We start from the raw sequence: 20,062 nt of genomic DNA, 5'->3' as shown, positions 1-20,062 counted from the left end.
TGCTCACCGTGATCTGTATCTCATTGTTCACCCTCACAGGTAGAACAATATGATATGATGACCGGCAGAAAGGTTGGGTTGCGGTGCGACCCCCTTTACAATACCCCCCTCCCCCCCTACCCACCCGTCCTAACTTCTGCCCAATTGTGCCACTGCAGCGACAGTACGAGAACCGCATCCCGATTGCTCTGCACGGATACAGTTATTTGCCGTCGTAGTTAGCAACACAGCCAAAAGATCATACTTAGGACGTTCAAGATGGACAGGCAACGACGCGGAAGGCCTAATCGCAACACTTACTACTGTGCGAATTTGAACCTGGCTTGCTCATGCTTGCTGAGTAGAGCTCGTGTCGATATATATATATGTATATATATATATATATATATATATATATATTGTGTGTGTGTGTGTGTGTGTGCGTGTGTGTGTGTGTGTGTGTGTGTGTGTGTGTGTGTGTGTGTGTGTGTATCAGCGTGGATAGCCTTTATCGTGTTGTAGCGAATACTCTGCGTTACAGTTCTTCCTCGCGGCTATATGCCTCTTCAATTCCGAATTAGATTTATAAATTTATCCAACTTTGCCCAATCGCGCATACTCCGATATCACCGTTTATTGTCTTTACTCGAGGCAGCCTCGCTTCCTTTTCCCTCCAACTGAGTGTCATCGATGTCTCCTTGCCAACACCAGTTCTGGTTCCTTCTCAGTGTGTGACTGTAGTTACTCCTTGTCTTACAGGCGACGCCCCAGTACAGCAGCGGCGTGTTGTGTACGCTACCGCGCCGGCCGCGTCACCGCGACACTGGCTCCGCGGGCGGCGCGGCGGGAGTCTCGAGCGGCAGCGAGCTACTCACCGTCACCTTCGTCAAAGGCGCCGGCCGGGGTGCCCTGGGCTTCAGCGTTGTAGGCGGCCGCGACTCGCCTCGCGGGGCTATGGGCATCTACGTGCGGCGCCTCTTCCCCGGGGGACAGGCCGAGGCCCTGCTCCGCGAGGGCGACCAGCTGCTCTCACTCAACGGCGAGCCCTTCGAGGGCCTTTCGCACGCCGAAGCCATCGCCGCCTTCAAGCGCGTCCGCCAGGGCGAGCTTGTGCTCAGGGTGGCTCGCAGGCCCCCAAAGAAGTGAGTTCCTTCCAGTTGCCTGAACAGATTGCAATCTAATCATCTTGTCATGTTGTATTGTTCGTGTTCTGCATTTCTCAAGTCGCCCAATAAGTCCAGGTGTCGATCAGCAGATAAAATTATAGTTGGGAGCAGCTCACACTTGGTGGTGGTGGCTCACACCTGTCAGCAGCCAGACTCCAATGGGGATGTTTTGGAGTGAAGTGAGAAAGTACAGTGATGAGCTTTTGACACAGGTAGCCTGACTCGCACAATGTGATGTCGAGGGGAGAATGAGAAGTATGAAAAAAATGAATGGAGAAGGAGATAGAGTAGCCCCCAACAAGACTGTAATAAATGGTTGCGTGGTGTATGCTGTGTACTCTTCAAGATGGCTGGCAAGTGGAGTAGAGGCTTATAAAACAATATGGCTTTCTTCAATAGATGATAGGAAAAGCACGTGAAATAACAAAGCTCGCATATCATAACAGCGGCACATATCATTTTAGATAATTTCAAGTTTCCGAGCCTTCACTTTAATGAAATTATTACATCGTTACTAGGGCTTGGCGAATCAGCCATTTGTGAGATAATAGCTGTAAATACATTTTCACCTAGTCTTGTTTACTATTCTATTGCATGTGACACTGACAACTTACGGGAATATTTCCATTTAGTTGAACTGTGCACAGGGAAAGCAATACAAATTATACAACTAAATATTTCCCATTGTAACTTGGCACAGAAGACTTCCGTTAATTCAAATGCAGTTATCTTGATTTTTTCCCAGTTAATTAGATCGCGGCCGGCACCAATGCATTTCTATGGGCCCAAAAGTTCGTTATCTCCACCCTGAACTTGCCATTCGCCGGGTAATTCGAAGGTGACCAGTCTGCACGCACGCGCCTGACCCCAATGGTGACGTCACCTCATTAACGACCCCTTTAGCGGCAGTGTCTGTCTCTGCGGAGCTTCGAGGACAGGCAATGCGTTGAACACGTCATATTCCGTTGAAAACCTGTATTTTCGGCTCACTCAAGGGAAATTTTCAAGCAATAACGAACCCTAGCTCACGATGTTTGATTACGGTATTTATCAGATTGAAATGGCTGCCTTATGTTTTCCAAGAAAATTGGCCCTCAATTTGCCTGCATGGTGCATTCAGATACTCAACTAACACCACCTTCGCGGCGTCGTATGCTGTACTGCATAACATGGCTGTATTGCAGCGAAGTTAAAATTAAAACACGTGGAGCGAAGTTGACTTTAGGAAACCGTCCGCCACTATAAAAAATTGGGTGCGCGTTAGATTTCCACTTTGGTTACGAGCTTTAAGTCATTTCTACGTTAGTTTTATATTTTCAACACATAGAAAGTGGGCGCGCGTTTGATTCAGAGGCGTTTTAAACTCGAGCAAATAGTACTGTCAAATGAATCTTGCATATTTTCTGCATCTTGTTTAATTCAGCCCACCGTATGATTCGATAAATTTCGGTGGTCCTGTCAGGGTCGAATTAACGGAAGTCGACTGTACATACTAGTACTTAACCGAATAGTACAGTCAAACTTAGTTATAACAAACTGCCTGATTCACAAAGAATAGTTCGGTGTATTAAGTAATTCATACATCCGGAACAAATTTTAATGAGCTTTATGATGCATTCATTAACATTTGCTTGCTATCTACAATGTGGCATGGTGTGCTGGTGCCACCTTACTGAGAAACCCTTGTGACATAAATCAGCGGCACATGTAGGCAACACGCAACTCAGTAAATTGGTACCCCCTGGTTCATTACAATCTAGTTTTACTCTTTGCAAGAACCTGAGTATACGAAGACACAGAAAAATGTTATTTCCTATAGCTTTAGAAGAACTGTGACTACAGTCAGGGTAAGTACAACATGCAGAGAATTTGAAAACAATGAACACAAGAACATTATCAGAGAATTATGAAATCCAGCTTTGACTTAAGTCCATCATATTGCAGGAGTGTAAATATGAAAGATAGGCCTGTCCTTGAGCATTTTCAGGGCAATCTGGGTGCTTTATATATTGGCGTCATTGCAACTTAGTGCATTTCCAGCCTGAAAACCAAGCACACCAGCTGGAAAATGTGCTACGAAATAGAATGTTGCCATGTTTAATATTTCATGGAATGCACTGAACACTAAAACATAGCTACAAAACTTATCAGGTGTGACAAACCGTTCAGTTTCAATCTGGTAGACATTGGGGTTGATTCGCTGCTATGCGCTAATGGTGCCAACATATGCTAGTGCAACTTGTAAGCTTTGTACAACTATATGTTATGTGTGTTGTAGTGTTCTGCAACTTTTCTTGCTTTTTAATAGAACTGGCTACTTGCCACCTTTTTCTACTTTGTCACCATTAACAGTAATATTTCAAACCTCTCTTTACAGTTCACAAGTGTCCAAGTCCTGTTGTAACCTGGATAGCATGACATAGAGAAGACACAAGGTTTTGCAAGCATTAACCAGAGTCTCACAACATCTAGTCTGCCTGGACAGTTGCATCTGTGATACCATATGTGAATGATTACAGCCCTACTCATCATCTCCCAGATTCAAGAAAGTTTTGTACAATAGCTTCCCATTGAGTATCAGTTTGTGGGCCTTACAATACCAGTATGTGCTGCTACTAAGTTTGTTCATTGTGCTTGTGAACTGATGCTACATTAAAGTTAATTCGTTGCCTCCCTGAAGTCATGTCAACTTTTTTTTGTTGCATGCATGCTAACACAGCCATATTTGTCAAGATACCATGCACCTTGGATAAAAAGAAAAAAAAACATTGGTCTTTGATGAAAATATGTTAGGAGAAATATTTTTACTTGCTCAGAAAAAGTTGCAGTCGAGATTTAATGCAAAACCAACTAATATGATTCTGCATTACATGTAGCATAAGACAGTTTTAGTTTAATGTTAGTGTAATAGCAGGGTTAAGGGAAATAGCGTTACCGTTCCGCAAACGAACTTTACAGAAAGAGTTTTAGTATAGCGTGATAGCGTAGTTTACGTGCGGGACGCTATTCCATTATGCTTTGAATTTTGCATACGTAGGGCACCTAAGTGTACGTGTGTGTGCGTCCGGAAAGTGCGAGAGGCAGCACAATGGAAGCCAGGAGCGCGTTGTATTTTTACTTGCCATGTCCGCCGATTTGCAGCGAAACAGACAAGCAGTACAAGCTGTCTTCCATAGCCTCTGAACTGTTCCCATCTCGGAGGCCATATGCCGTCGTCGCGCCTATCTCCTCACTTTAGCGACAGATGGCGCTCGCATCTCGGAAAAACTTTCTCTCGTTAGGCTTAGGCGCGTTCGAAACGAGAAGCGATCTCGAAAATTCCTCCAGATTAGCCATAACACTCTCTCGGCGAAGCGGCATGAGGCTAAGCAAAAGCCGTTGACACAGTAATTTGCTATGAACGAAGTGAATTCTACAAAAACAACGCCAAATTCAGTTCGAAGTGGGCAACCGGGACCGCCGCCATGTTTTACGTAAACTACGTAAACCACGCTAACACAGTAACGTTAACTCTGAGAAATAGCGTGCACACGGTAAACGGTATGGGTCGTTTAGCGTTCTGCGCGTGCGCATTTCAATCCCGCTATTCCGGTAACCACACTAAACTAAAACTGTCTACTCCTACAAAGTCCTCTACTGCTAGCGGGAGCCCTTCTTGCCTGATATGACTAATTTTGCTAAAAGTTAGATTCTCTGTTCTTATACTTAAAGGAAAGAAGGAAGTAAGGGGGAGAGAGAATTTTCAGCTGAGGCACATTTTTGCACTCACTACTGTAGATACAAGTTGAGGTATTTGTAAAGCAAGTGCCTGCAAACTTGAATGTTCCGGTGATCTTTCTTGATGAACATGACAAAGCTTGGTCACCAAAAGCACGACTCCACAAAAGAGTCTTGTAATTTAGATGCACTATTACCCTGGTTACCCTTACAAGAACAGTTTACTGAATATGAAGGCATGAAGTGATGAGTAGTTGAACAAGAAATGTCGCTGAAGCTACATTCTTTTTGTCAGTGACATTCTTTGTTCAAATACTGCTCATCAACTCATCGCCCTTGGAGTAAGGTGGCAAATCTGCAGCTGTGCTTCTGCTTCTCTTGCACATATATAATAGTTATCAAGTCAAGCCACCGTCAGCAGCTTACAAGCACATTCGTGGCTGAAGGGCCTACATAAGAAAGAAGTATGTGGTGCTATTTATTTTTTATTTGTTTGTTACCCTCAGGGTACAGAGTACATTTCAGAGGGGAAGGGAAATTCACGACAATAAAAAAACACACAGCACATTTCATGCAATATAAAACAATAGAGGAAAAAGATAAATAATGCAAACAATCTTCATACAAGAACATAAAACAATGGAACAATAATATTATGCAAGAGCCAAAACAGGATACAAAAATAAGTTAATGAACAAAACACAAAAGCGGTAATTCAGGTGATCAGCATCGTAAGGACCATTTTAAATTGAATGGCATCAGTGATACTCGTTAGTGATATGGGTAGGGAATTCCATTTTTACAAGTTATTAGAAAATATGACTGCATGCATGTTACTGTGTTGTAATGAGGCACTGCTACTTTTTGTTGATGATTACGGCGATGAGAAATGAAGGTGCTGGTTGAATCCATGGGGAGTGAAGATTAGAGTTATGGTAGAAAACCTTGTGGAACAGACAAATGCGGGTGTGCTTTCGGCGGGTAGCTAGTGGGATGAGGTTTAAAAATGTTTTCATTTGGGTGACGCTAGCTGAACGATGATAGTTAGCCAAGATGAAACGAGCTGCACGATTCTGCACACTTTCCAACATGAGTGCTAGTGTGACCCGTCCACAGTCCCATACGGATGAAGCATATTCCATTTGTGGTCGCACATAGTTGGTGGTGATAATTTTAGTGATGATGGAGCAAGAAAAAAGTTTCTTCGAAGGTAACCCAGTGTTTTCTTTGCTTTGGATGCTATGTGCTCTGTATGTAATTTCCAGGACGGAGCGTTAGTTATATGGACGCCAAGATACCGGTAGGATGTTACGCTTTCAAGGAGCTGACTTTGAAGAAAATAAGTTGGACAATTTGTATTTGAACGAGAAACCCTCATAGACTTACACTTTTTAACGTTCAGTTCTATTTTCCAAATATGACACCAATCAAGTATGCTATTGAGATCGACCTGGAGCGAGTTATAATAATTATATTGACATGGAGCGAAGCCGAATGCTGTGTTGTGGCACTACCACAATTGAGGAAGACATCCATGAAAATATTTCATAATCTATGAAATACACATCTTTTAGGACAAAAAAATATTGACGGATCCACGGGCACGAGTAAAAAAATGTTAGATAATTCGGTTTCTTAAAGTTAGCTTTGCCGCAATGCAGTTACGTTATGCGGTGAAGCATACATAATGTATTGCAATGAAGCATATCAAAAGGGATAAGGGGCCACTCGAGCTTTGAAGAGGCACGTTCATCTGATGGAAAGCGTTGTTTTGCTTTCGAAAACTAAGATTGACTAAAAGGTAATCCGGGTAATCCGGTATTACCGAGTTGCCTGAACCCCAATGAGATAGCCCACGACCGTGCGCGAGGTTTCATATGCCGCGATGGGACGGTGTCTCGGGTGAGTTCGGGAGAGCTCTTCCACAGTGATCCTGTAGTTACTTTTCACGAAATCACATCACATTACAGAGGGGATAGGCAGAGTTTCCCCTCCCCCCATCATAAGCTCAACAGATCACAATCTAGCACATTCCGCATGCTCCAGACGGGGTCCTACCCCTCTAGGGGCTTTTTGAACAAGCTTCACCCCGACATCGATCCAGTCTGCCCAGATTGTGGCACTGAATTTTGCTCATTAAATCACATGCTCTGGCAGTGCCCTGTGTTATCGGATTTTAACCAAGAAGACTGGACGAAAGCCATCATAGATCCCAGACAAGACGTCCAACTCCTGGCTGTCCAGAGGGCCCGTGAACGAGCGGAGAGGCACGGCCTCTCTGTTCCGACATGGGACTAGCCAACGGCTAGCAGGCCCCCCTGCCTAGCTTCTCAGGACCTAAATAAAGTGTTTACTACTACTATACTAAAAGGTAATTGACTTGTTATGGTCATAGCAGTTGGGCAGAAAACTACCAAATCGCATAGCTATTATTGTAGAAGTATTTAGACACTTCAGAAAATATGAACCACATGAACATGTATTGATAAACAAAATATTACTTTCTTGCACCTAGGGCCGTGCTTGTAACCCCCAAACAATCTGCTTAAATCGCCACAGCAAAGTCAGAAACCGCTTTTAACGGCTGCCAGTACAGTTATTAGATAATTTTAGATTTTGCGCACCCAAAGTTTTCGGACGCAGTGCTCCGAATTTACAAGAGTGTGAAAAGGTATACAAAAGAAAGCAAAAGTACAACAGAACGCAGCAGGGCGTGTTGCTTTGGATGCGAGAAGGTCCCTTTGGGTACGCAAATATGTTTGGGTGCGGAACATCTAAACCTCCATATTAGGAGTCTCGGTGGTCATACTGTGACCAGAGACGGCGCGTGCTCGCATGTGTAATTAAGAAGCGCGTACTAGGCCCCGTTACGGTTTCTTATACGGGGCGTGCAAGTGGCTGAAACGAAAGCTGAAACCACGTGCGAAATAGATTCGAAGGCCTGCCAGCACACTTATTAGGCGTCTGGGAGCTCGTTCTGGGACATGAGACAACAGGGGTAAAATTAAGGAAAATACTATGACCCGTCTCACTCACCTTTTTTCCACTCTTAAATTAAATGTTTCACTGCAAAACGCGTACCTTCACCACGTACCGCAACTGTAATGCATCGAAGCTGACATTACGAAACCGATTTGCGCAACATTTTTTAGATCTTTCCAATTCACACGTGAGAAGTCATATGCATAGCTTATGACCTTTTTCAACTTTTCATTTGCCTGTGTTATATGAAGGTCCTTCTAAATCCAAGAAAAAATACTGAAGAGCCGCAGTGTGTCCTAAAAATAATTTATTAGCTTTTATTAAGTCAGTTTCAGTTTAGTTTTTGTTTCCGAGGAGGTTACTGTGTCGTGACGTCATGACGCAGAAGGTGGTCACGCGGGAGCAGCGCATTGTAACTAGAGTGTACTAATCGTAATGTGTTGACACTCGCATCGGCTCGCTCAGTCGTATGCTATGCTGCTACTTGTCGTGGGAACCGATGTTGCAGCATTGCAGGCGACCGAGCCAGGCTGAGCGCGTGTCAAGATATCGCACTGACCATCTTGTTTAGAATTTATTGACACAGTAGAAACGCAACCGAAATTTTCTGTCGAAAAGCACTTATATTACTGTTATTTAAAACGTTCTGAGGCTTGTCAATATTTTTTCATGATATTAAAGGTTTGGGTCCTTCATTTAACGCAAAGAATGAGTCGAAAGATATGTCAATACGTCTTTATGAACATTAACAAATAATATAAACTTTCATTACGAAGATCGTTACCGTTAGGAGCGGAGCATTTCAATTTGCCAATCAGTAATCAGATTAATAACATGGCCGTCGTTGTGTACATTCGAACAGCCTGCTGAATTCCGTGAAATAGTTGCATACATGCACCAAGATGGATGTGTATATGATGCACTGGTCGCACAAAAAACGAAGTATTGTTTTGATCATGCTCGTCGGCGGCCAGAGTTAGTTTTGGGCCACGTAACGTTGTGTCCTGTGCCATAGATGCTCCAGTAGTACTCATACACCTGGCGGCCTACTTTGCAGCGTTCTCTCTGGGTGTCGGCAGAAACGCCATCAGGCAGATGCACTGTATGAGGCGAGCCTTCCGTGTAGGCAACCCACGACTGTCCGCCGGGCAAGCTCGGTGCTTTCCTGAAATGGTAAAAACAGAGTCAAGGTCGGGTACTATGTGTTTGTTTCTGCAGAACCCATCAAAATTTAGCTAAAACACCCACTTAAGAAATTTCCGTGCTCTCGAGCGCACTATCAGCGCCAAAATTTCAAGAAGTTTGTAGAACCGAGTGAAGGCGCGCGGGATGCTAGAATTTTACCTTGTTAGGTGGCTTCACGGCAGTGAGACCTATAATGCGGTGAAGCCGCTTCTGCGCTGTAATGTTGAGCAGCAGTCTAACGGTGACGGAAGTTTCTGGAGCTTTCTTTTGTGCAGACAATTGTGTGAGACTGCTGCTGTTATTTACAGGTGAACGTTTTTTGAAGAACTTCCGCAAATGAGAAAACGCTGACGCTTTTTTTTTTGGTAGTAGATTGCAATTGTGGCCTCAGATTATATGCATGGAGGTTTAAAATAACTTCCTTTGTTGTACGAAGGAAGTGGGGGGGGGGGGGGGGAGGGTCTTGTGAGCGTGTGACTATGTTATTGAGCTAGATTTGTTGAGCTAGAACAAACGGAATGGCAAGTAGCCGAGCTTTGACAAGTTGACAAGTCGATCATCTAATTTTTGAAACTGTTTGTGAATCTTGATGCCAAATTATTCAAATTTTATTTAATGCATCATTTAGAGGGCACATTGAGAACACTAAAATAAAGAAGGCTCACTACATGGACAGTCGAGTGCAGATGCTGTTGGTCAAACGCGACGGCGCTTAGCAGTCGTTCAGGAACACGCTGTCGTCGTAACCTATATGTGTTGCTGCATCTATACCTTGTCCTACGTGCATCTTCCGTCTCCTTTTGTTTTTCTTTCTTTCTTTCTTTCTTTCTTTCTTTCTTTCTTTCTTTCTTTCTTTCTTTCTTTCTTTCTTTCTCTCTTCTTTCTTTCTTTCTTTCTTTCTTTTAATCAGAAGCCTACCTTTAAGCATAATGCAGAGCTATATTCACAACTGCAGAGCCAGGTTTCTTTCGTGCAGAAATAGAAAGCGGTAGAAGGGTACATGAAGCTGATGTTCAAGGGCGAGAGCGCGCCCGGAGCCAAGGCCTGTCGCACAAAGTGTCTTGCCTTTTTCATTTCCTGTGCATCAGTTACTGCATACCGAAAACATCTCACACATCCGACTGGGCGTGTATGTGGTAAAACGTTGCCATACACTGCAGTCAAGGAAACCTATTAGTTATAATAACATCTAATTAGCGTGTAATCCCAGTTTATGTTCGAGGCCACCGTTTCATCGCACGGGCACAATATGACCGACTAATAAAAACAAGAAAACCAAAGGCTCACCCTGTCTTCGCGAAGTGGGCTATCTGCGAGGTGGTGAGGACGAACCCTTCGGTTTCGTTCGTCGTCCCCACGAAGTGGAAAACCGAACGATTTTGTCCTGTCGACGCCGCTGCATCCGCGAGCGTCAACATCGGGCAGCGGAACACCAAGTCCGTGAAAAATTCCTCCAGAGCATCGTCCATGATTGCGGTGCCGTAGCGCGTCCTTATCTCGCTGACTAGTCGTGGCAGCGTGTCTTCGAACTCCTTTGTCGTCTCCTTCAGGAAAAAGGTGAGAAGGTCGGCGAGGGAACGCGTCTCGTCTTTTTTATCATGGCCACCTGCTCGCTGAAGAAGCGGCAACAGGTAGCGGTAGAACAGCAGCTTTCCCGCGCCCCTGTCTGCGCCGCACAGAAGATCCAGGCCTTCGAGGTCGTACTCTCCGACGAGCTTCTCGGGCGGGAAGATCAGCGGCTCCTGGTCAAAGCTGGGCACAAACCACAATTCACCCATGGCCTCTGCGTATGCCAGGAGGGTTTCATCCGTGTACGACCGTTGTAGGTAAAGTGACGCATTGACGCCGGTTTGCTCACGGCACCCCATTAGACGACAGAGTCGAAGCGCGATGCTCTCGCCTACGTGCCGGTCGTTTCGGGGAATCAGCGAGAATGGTGACATGTCCAGAAAGATAGCCCTCTTGAAGAAACCTCGGCCAAGACCCCTGAGCGCGAGAGATAGCATGGCAGCTCCGGAGCCCTGTCCCAATGCGACCATCGAGTCCGGGTCACCGCCGAAGTCCGGTGCGTTCCGCTTTATCCACCGGAGTGCCATGATCAGGTCGAAGAGGCCCGCGTTTCCAGGAACGCCCTGGTTACCCGTATTCAGGAAGCCCATGATTCCGCGTCGGTAGTTGGGAACGAAGACGACGACGTCTTCGCTGGCGGCCATCTCGCCCCAGGAGGGTGACAGCGGTAACAGCGTCGTGCGGAACCAGTTTTCTGTGAGCGCCACTATGACTGTCTTGTTCTTGACGCCCTCCGCGGGATTGCAGGCGGGAGGAGCCCAGACATTCAGGTTGAGGCAGTCGGCTGGTGAATGTTCGTTCGGACGCAGTGCGGTGTGCTGGAAAAGGCTACCAGGGAGCCGTGGTCGAAGCGGCCCTGTGGTGCAGCCCTACGAAAGAAGAGATAGGTCAGAATACAGTATTCATTGATTGGTTGGTTGGTTGAATTATTGGTTGGTAGAATGACTGATTCCAACAAGACAAAGTTGTGATGCAAGGAGAAAAGAAGGTGTGGGGAGGGAAAGCAAGCAAATGTGCTGTGAGGACCAAAATAGTTCCTGCGAATGGCACGGAAACCCATTAATGGTTTCGAAACACCGAGGCCAAGAAAAAGACACTTGGTTGTGAGGATTGTAGCATAAAGTTTAGGCTTACAATACAATGCTGACAAATAATGAAAGGTTGACGAAAATAATAAATTGTTTAATTCGATTAAAAATATTTGCTTCATGCAAGCATGTGACCTCGCTGAAGAAACCGGCGTGCTGGCGATGCCACCATTACATACCTGAGAAAACGACCGACATACGTTGCGTAGGGAATGCCCATGAAGGTCCGCACAGACTTATTTTCACCGAGGTAGGAGCTTCGGCCATAGATGACACCGTTATGGGTGAACAAGATGGCTTGTTCAACAAGTGTCAGGCAGCCCGTGGCTGGATCAGGCTTCGGCGATGGTGGCACCGTGACCTGCTCTGTGCTCGCGTGGAACTTGGATGGCGTCTGTTTGCGAAGGACCAGCAACACCAAGACCAGGCCCAGCACCGCGGTGACGAATCCCAGGCCGATCATGGTACCCAAGGCTGCCGCGCTGATCGCGTGCCAGGATCAGACCATTTAAACCTTTGGATCTACATTCAAACTGTGCAGGCAGTGAGTCAAAGGTGTTCGCAGTGCAATTCTCGTCTTCCTGTTACCCATTTGAGATATCTCCTGCCCTTGGCGACTTTTAATCAAAACCACTCTGTTCTCTCTCCTTTGGGGGAGGGGGGGGGGGAGGCGCTGCTGACTGTGCGGTTCTTGTGTGGCTGGACAAAGTCTCATGATATAGGAGATTGCCAAAATGACAGAAAGCCCCTATAGATAAAGGAATCGTAATCTGCGAACGCCACTTCAAGCCTCGATCCATACTGTGTACGTTAAAAAAAATCAATGGAGGAATTGTTGAGGTCCCTCGCATATCGGTCACTGCTAAAGGACGCCATCCCTACACATACTTGTGCGCTTGAATAGTCATGTCTGTTTTTTCGAACGCTCAGGAATGGAAAGCAGGCGTAGCAGGCTAGTATTGTTGGTGCCTCCGGTGCTCCGGTATCATTGTAAACTGCAATGCGTTTGCGGCCAATGTACTATTATTCGACGTTAAGCACTTTCAATTTTTTAAAACTATATTCTGGCGTTTGACGTGCAAAAACAGCGATATGACTGTGAGGCATGCCATAGTGGGCGACTTGGGAATAATTTTGACCATCTGGGATTCTTTAACGTGCACCCACATGCACGGTACACGAAGGCGTTTTCGCCTTTCACCCCTATCGAAATGCGGCCGCCGCGGCCGGGATTTGATCCCGCACCATCAGTATTAGCAGAACAACGCCAAAGCCACTAGTTCAACATGGCGAGTACTTTCATTTTTCGTGTTAAGTTACGCGTTGTGTTCATTATCGAGAATTCTACCACGAGAAACTTCAGACCCAAGAACAGGGTGACGCGAGAGTATTCATATCATGTTCTCGATTGACCCTAGGAGGGCTGGAGGATGGCAAAGGGAGGTGCAGATGCTGTCTTGGTTTCTGCAACCAAGTGATCGGTTAAAAACGTCAGAGCCTCAGGACAGTACAACCAGTAAAGTAATACGTTTGCTGAGGTGTGGTAAATCGTGACTCATGATTGTTGGTTGGGGTCATGTAGAATTCAGCTCAGGTGAGCGTAGCTAGGCCGTGGTTAGAGAAGAGCTTTTATAGGGGATCGGTGACTTCTTAAATTAAACGTTCACAACAATTAGTGTCAAAGGCAGGCGTTTCGACGCTTGGCATGCTTCGCATTAAGTTTTTCTATCTAGCAGAGCGCTGGCTTCAGTGCAGGCGGTTATACAATTGAGTTGACAGTGAGCTATATAGGTGCAAAAGGTGAGTGCGTTGCTAATGTAACTGCAAGGACAGTGTATGCATCTTCTTGAAACTTGAACGAGTGCATGCGGGTAAGTGTTCTCCAGCAACACTTGATGATCTTCTTCAAGTCTTCAATTGTCATCTCTTATAAGAGATGAAGATTGCATTCATGGCAATGGTAATTACTATAGTCTTTACTAGGGAGCCTACATGCAAGCACTGTTTATATTAGGGGTAGGGAGCCTACATGCAAGCGCTGTCATGTAGGCTCCCTAGTCTTTACCATTGTCATGAATTCCCGATGATAATGGAACCTACATTGGTTGCTCCCTATTTCTCTCGCTTTATGCCTTTACAGCGTATTCGGCGCTTATACCTGTATTCTCGTGAGCAAGCACAATGCAAAAGTGACGGGACCCAATCACCGAGCTTTTCTTCCCTGAGCGCGACTGCCTTGGCTAATAATGTTTGTTAAAATGACTGGGCCATGGCACCTGTTCTTAAGAGCTGCTCTTAGACCAAATAGCTTTGTGAATACGGGCACAGGGGTTTTGTTCTTACGCCGAAGGCTCTGCGGTAGGATTCGGTGGTTCCTTGCCGGTGGCCACTGGCATCACTTCCATGCTGTGCGGTCGAAGAACCTTGTTCTTGTGTCCGAAGCTGATGATGATGATGACGATGCCTCAATCAATGGCACAACCCACTGTGGGGGGTAGACCACTAACCGGGTGGTATTATGATCGAAATTTAAAATAAATTAGTTTAGAAATAAGTAAGTAATAAAAATTAAAGGAAAATAAATGAATAATTGAAAATGGGAAATGAACCGATAATAAAAGAATTAAGTCCGAACCTCCCTACTGCCTTCCTCTTACTATTCTTCTTTTGCGTAATTTCTTACGGCACATACGCAAGCAATAAATTTGCACAGGTGTTACCATACATCTTACAACTTGTCAAATTACTATGGCATTATTTATACCTGCTAAGATAAATTTTAGGTAAAAAAAAATTGAGGCTGTGAAATTTTGTCACGAGTCCTACATAAATAAATGATAAATAATTTTAACCAATTGGAATAAAATAAAAGTAAGCAGAAAGATGAGACTGAGAATTCCTTCAATGGAGAACTCATTTGCTGCGTCAGCTCTCCGACTAATCCCAAGTACCCACAACCATGTACAAGGCTCTGCATTCTTGTGATAACTCTCCGAATTATATACAATGAATGACAGCAACGACGACGACATGATGATAATAATGATTATGATGAGTCCTTGTTTAATGGCACACACCTGTTCATGAGATTCTTCCATTGATGTTTTTTTTTTTTTTTTTTGGTGCGTACGTTGTATGAATTGAGGTTCGAAGTGGCGTTCGCAGACTACGGTTCCTTCATCTAGGAGTTTTCTGTCATATTGGCCCTCCCTCCTATTTCATGTGATGTGGGCAAATGTAGCATGATTACGCCTTTGGTTGTCTGACTCATAAACCCACGGCTAACCCATACCGTTACCCTTCAGGCTGTACAAAAAAAAAAAAAAATGCGGACCCAAGGTACACTTTGGAATTTATGTGAAGGGAAGCTTTTTTGAACAGGTTCATAAAATGCTATACATCCCCCTATACATTCCCCTATACATCCCCCTATACATCCCCCTGTGCAGAATAGCCAACCGGACACTTAACCTGGTTAACCTATCTGCCTTTCACCTCGTATTTTCCTTCCTTCATTTCTCTTCTGTCGTCGTAATGGTGAGGCCGCGTTTACGGGGGTATGATTCATTGCTTAAGGGGGTTTGAGCCATTCATTGTCTTACCGTAATGGACAGATTTAATTTTGAAGCATTTTAATTTCGAAGAATTGCAAGCTGCAATGGAGGGCGAATGCTGCTAACCACGCCGCCGAGCTAACTCGAGACATCGAACGCAAGTGACAACGGCGGACTGCGGGCATACCGTCAGTGACGTCGTTCAGTCCGTCACAGCCGTCGCATCATGGTCAGTTTAGGTGCACCCAGGACAAGCTTCGCTTGCCCCCATTTTCCGGTAGGGGAAGGGTTGGTTAGTTTTTTTTTTAAGAGTGAGAAGGAATCTACATGGCGAGACCCCGACCGACCAACCCAGGAGGAACCACGGTATAGTATATATAGGCAAAGAAAGGTGCGCTTTAAAAATGTGTATACTGTACACTACCAGCAAGCTCAAAGTACACCTGCAACGTGAGAAGCTGAGTTGCAAACGTGATAATTTGGCAGCAACACTTACTAATCTTTATTTCACGCAATCTTTATGTCGTCTGTCACAGCCATGATGTTTTTCTTCCACACAAAATGTCACCAGGACAGAAAACCTCTTTTGACCCCATCAACGAGCCATGCACTTCAACCTTTTAAAGGGCAAAAGTTCTGCCGTGGGACAAATCAAACTTTACCGTCGCCTTCGAAATGCACACTCGGACGCCATAACTCACGAGTCTGCAGGCTACAGACCCAGCTCTAATAGGTCGGTCTGTCTTCTTACGAGAAGCTCTGTTAATGCGTGTACCGAAATGTACGTTCCATGGCACTCCTTGTTTGCCGTACGTTGTAGCGCCACGAAACGGCGCTTCCGTAGGCAATGCCAAGAGCGCATGCGCGAGGACATGTCACTTTTCTTAAGAGATTCGGGGTGAATAAAAGTTCAGTTGTTGTTATGGATGCGTGTTGCCTGTACTCGCTTGGCTCAGCCTTGCAGCGTGTCCCAACTTGGTGACCCGGAATAGTGGTGCAGCCACCGGGGTTGAGCATCATCGTCGCTATGACTTCGACGTCGACGACGGACTCCACGACTATGACTTCGACGTCCACGACGGACGCTACGCCGACAGTCTCTTCAGTCGACGGTAAGCTGCCCCCCTTTTGGACCGCAGACCCCGCACTCTGGTTTATTCAAGTAGAAGCGCAGTTCGCAGCACGACGCATCACAGCAGACCTTACCAAATACCACTACGTCGTAAGCAGCCTCCCGCCGCCCACAGCCAGTGAAATACGGGATCTTTTACTCGACCCGCCTGCTGAAAAAGCATACGCAACGCTAAAAGAGACCCTCATCCACCGTGTCACGCCCCCCGAATCGCAGCGACTGCAGCAACTGCTTCGCGACACGGACCTCGGCGACCGTACTCCCAGTCAGCTGTTGCGGCACATGCAACTATTGCGCGGCGAAACAACAAACAGTGTAGACGGAGCATTATTCCGAGAACTCTTTTTGCAAAAGCTGCCGTCAAATGTCCGCTTGGTTGTCGCTGCGTCAGAACAGAAAGACCTACCTGCGGTCGCCGAGCTTGCTGATCGACTCATGGCGATCACCGCACCCACATCACTGGCTTCCGTGCGAGCACAACATGCTCAGGACGAACTTCAGCAAATGCGTGACGATATTTCTCGGCTCACCGAAACGTTATCAGCTTTGCGCACAAGCAGGAATGCACCAAAGTTAAGCGAGCCAAACACGTCGCTATCGCAACCTCAGCGGGAGAATATATGCTGGTATCATCGGCGGTTCGGAAATGCTGCGCGTAACTGCGTTCCACCCTGCGCGCGCTCGGGAAACGACAGCGGCAAGCACTGAGGGCGACCAGTGCTTCTAAGTTGCCTTCAAGTCGTCCCTCGGTATTTTTTGTTACCGACCGCAACAACGGGGCTCGTTTCTTAGTCGATACAGGCGCCGAGGTGAGCGTGATACCCGCGTCACAAGCCGAAAGGAAGAATCCTAGTACGTCGCCACTCCAAGCCGTCAATAACACGGTGATACGAACATACGGACATCGTTCGCTCACGCTGAATTTCGGTTTCAACAGAACGTTCAAATGGGTGTTCATAGCCGCTGATGTAAAGTTAGCCATATTGGGCGCTGACTTTCTGCAATACTTCGGCCTGCTGGTTGATGTTCGGAACAAACGGCTTCAGGATCCTGTATGTCGTGCACTGGTACAAGGCAAGCCGTGTTGGCGTCCTCCTCTCAGCCCGACATTACTCCGTCCGTCCGGAGAATCGCGCTTCACCACCATAGTACAAGAGTTCCCAGAGCTGACGCGACAGCAACAGGCATTTGCCGAAGTGAAACACGATGTTCAGCATCACATAGAAATCACAGGACCACCGGTCTACACGCGACCACGGCGTCTTTCACCCGAGAAACTACGGCTAGCCCGACAGGTGTTTTCGCATATGATGGAACTCGGCATAGTACGCCCTTCGTCCAGCCCATATGCGTCGCCTCTTCACAGGGTCCCCAAATCAACAGGCGGCGACTGGCGTCCTTGTGGGGATTATAGGGCACTAAACCGTGTGACTGTACCGGACCGTTACCCAGTGCCGCACATCCACGACCACACCTCCTGCCTGCATGGCGCTAACATTTTCTCAAAAATAGATCTGGTGAGAGCATATCATCAGATACCGGTAGCACCAGAGGATGTTCCCAAGACTGCAATAACAACGCCATTCGGAATGTTCGAATTTCTACGGATGCCTTTCGGCTTACGGAATGCAGGCCAAACTTTTCAACGGTTTATGGATGGCGTTGTCCGGGGCCTCGACTTCTGCAAGGTTTACCTGGATGACCTGCTGATTGCTAGCCGCACGCCCGAAGAGCACGAGGGTCATCTACGCTGCGTACTACAGCGACTGGCAGAGCACGGGATCGTTATCAATATGGCCAAGTGCGTGTTCGGGGTACCATCGCTACCATTTTTGGGCCACAGCATTTCAAGCGCGGGAGTGCAACCACATCAGGACAAGGTCGAAGCAGTACGACGGTTTCCACAGCCAAAAACCATCCGCCAGCTCCGAGAGTTCCTGGGACTCGTAAACTTCTACCGTAGGTTCGTTCCAAAGTGCGCCCACATCCTTCACCCGCTGCACAGCCTACTAGCAGCATCGGGGACTAATGCAAGCACCATTCAGTGGAACGACCAAGCCGTTGAAGCATTCCTGCATGTTAAGGAGGCTCTCGCGAATGCCGCTCTGCTCGTGTACCCACAGCCCGGGGTTCCGCAATGCCTAATGGTGGACGCCTCCGACGCAGCTATTGGAGCCGTATTGCAGCAGAAGTCGAGCGGGAGGTGGCGTCCGATTTCCTTCTTCTCCAGAAAATTGAGCCCGGCCGAACGACGGTACAGCACCTTTGGTAGGGAGCTCCTGGCCATATACGCTGCTATACGACATTTCCGCCACTATGTAGAAGGGCGAGAATTTTTTGTACTCACGGATCACAAGCCGCTGACTTACGCATTGCGCGCGATCAACTCAGACACGGGTGCACACGTGGCACGAGAGCTCCGCCAAATGTCGTACATCGCAGAATTCACGACGGATATACGACATGTCAGCGGGAAGGACAATGCAGCGGCAGATGCTCTTTCGCGCAGCCCAGTGAACGCCATCAGCCTACCAAACGGCATTGACTTCACCGCACTAACGACCGCTCAACACAGTGACAGGGAGTTGAAACACCTACTGAAGTCAACAACCAGCGCCTTGAAGCTACAATGGGTGGATGGACCGACAGGATCTGTATGCTGTGACATGTCCACAGGTAGGGCCAGACCGTTCGTGCCCCATGATCTTCGCCGCAACATTTATGAACTGCTGCACGGCCTCTCGCATCCGGGGATTCGAGCCACTCAACGGCTGTGCGAAGATAGGTTCGTGTGGCCCGCAATAAACCGGGATGTCTGACGTTGGACACGGGAGTGCATATCATGTCAGCGCTCCAAAGTTCAGCGCCATACGGTGACCCCCTTAGGATCGTTCCCCGAGCCGGACACTCGATTTTCCCATGTACATTTGGACCTTGTGGGACCATTGCCTTATTGCCAAGGGCAAAACTACTTACTAACTTGCGTAGACCGCTTCACGCGGTGGCCGGAGGCCGTCCCCATCCCAGATATGACCGCCGACACTGTGGCCCGCGCTTTCATCTACCACTGGGTAGCGCGATTCGGAGTTCCATCAACAGTGACAACGGATCGCGGAACGCAATTCGAGTCTGCCCTATTCGGGAACATCACGCGGCTCCTAGGAATCATGCGCATCAGAACCACGGCCTACCATCCCATCAGCAACGGTATGGTGGAAAGGTTTCATCGCCAACTAAAGACTAGCCTGACGGCAGCTTCAAGTCACAGTTGGGTAGAGGCGCTACCCCTGGTTTTATTGGGAATTAGGACGGCTCTGAAAGCGGACATTGGCTGCTGCTCGGCTGAACTCGTATACGGCTCAACACTTCGCCTTCCGGGGGAGTTTGTCGCTGACAGTAAAAACGCAAACGCCCAGGCCAACAACGATTACGCCCTGCGACTGCGGGACATTATGAGCAAGCTACGCGCTGTCCCTCCGCGTCTGCCAGCACCACGGCTTGTCCACGTCCACAGTGATCTCTCCTCCTGCTCTCACGTGTTTGTAAGGCACGACGCCGTACAGCGTCCACTCCAGCCCCCGTATGATGGGCCGTTCAAGGTGGTGAAACGAGGAGAAAAGCACATCACGATCGACCGAGGTGGCCGTCACGACGTGGTTTCGCTTGACCGCGTAAAACCAGCGCATGTGG

The 20,062-nt window shown here is 47.1% G+C and overlaps 2 protein-coding genes across 7 annotated transcripts in view; one reads left to right on the top strand and one right to left on the bottom strand.

Moving 5' to 3' along the window:
* LOC119446125 (uncharacterized) overlaps nucleotides 1-3,824 on the top strand; it is a 170,694-nt gene extending 166,870 nt beyond the window's left edge. For all 6 annotated transcript variants that reach the window (XM_049663924.1, XM_037710478.2, XM_037710477.2 and 3 more), the window contains 2 exons: nucleotides 739-1,121; nucleotides 3,523-3,824. In XM_049663924.1, coding sequence (XP_049519881.1) covers nucleotides 739-1,121; nucleotides 3,523-3,568 — 429 coding nt within the window. In that variant the 3' untranslated portion in view covers nucleotides 3,569-3,824. The remainder of the gene's footprint in view (nucleotides 1-738; nucleotides 1,122-3,522) is intronic.
* Nucleotides 3,825-8,798: 4,974 nt separating this feature from the next.
* LOC119445039 (cholinesterase 1) lies at nucleotides 8,799-12,149 on the bottom strand. The gene is made up of 3 exons (XM_037709365.1): nucleotides 11,883-12,149; nucleotides 10,317-11,467; nucleotides 8,799-9,009 (listed from the first exon to the last, which is right to left on the bottom strand). Exons 1-3 carry the CDS (start codon nucleotides 12,147-12,149, stop codon nucleotides 8,799-8,801), a joined length of 1,629 nt encoding a protein of 542 aa, XP_037565293.1.
* Between the last annotated feature and the right edge of the window lie 7,913 nt (nucleotides 12,150-20,062).

The sequence above is a fragment of the Dermacentor silvarum genome, chromosome 3, assembly GCF_013339745.2.
Source record: "Dermacentor silvarum isolate Dsil-2018 chromosome 3, BIME_Dsil_1.4, whole genome shotgun sequence".
Classification (NCBI taxonomy): domain Eukaryota; kingdom Metazoa; phylum Arthropoda; class Arachnida; order Ixodida; family Ixodidae; genus Dermacentor; species Dermacentor silvarum.
Note: the sequence above shows the minus strand (reverse complement) of the source record. Positions and strands in the feature narration are given on the sequence as shown.

Excerpts from the sequence above, each read along its gene's own strand:
- LOC119445039 (XM_037709365.1), bottom strand. The coding sequence starts at position 12,149 with ATGATCGGCCTGGGATTCGTCACCGCGGTGCTGGGCCTGGTCTTGGTG. Across the intron at positions 11,468-11,882 it reads GCATTCCCTACGCAACGTAT|GGCTGCACCACAGGGCCGCT; the intron begins GTCGGTCGTTTT and ends CTTCTTTCGTAG. Across the intron at positions 9,010-10,316 it reads GCCCACTTCGCGAAGACAGG|GAAAGCACCGAGCTTGCCCG; the intron begins GTGAGCCTTTGG and ends TTACCATTTCAG.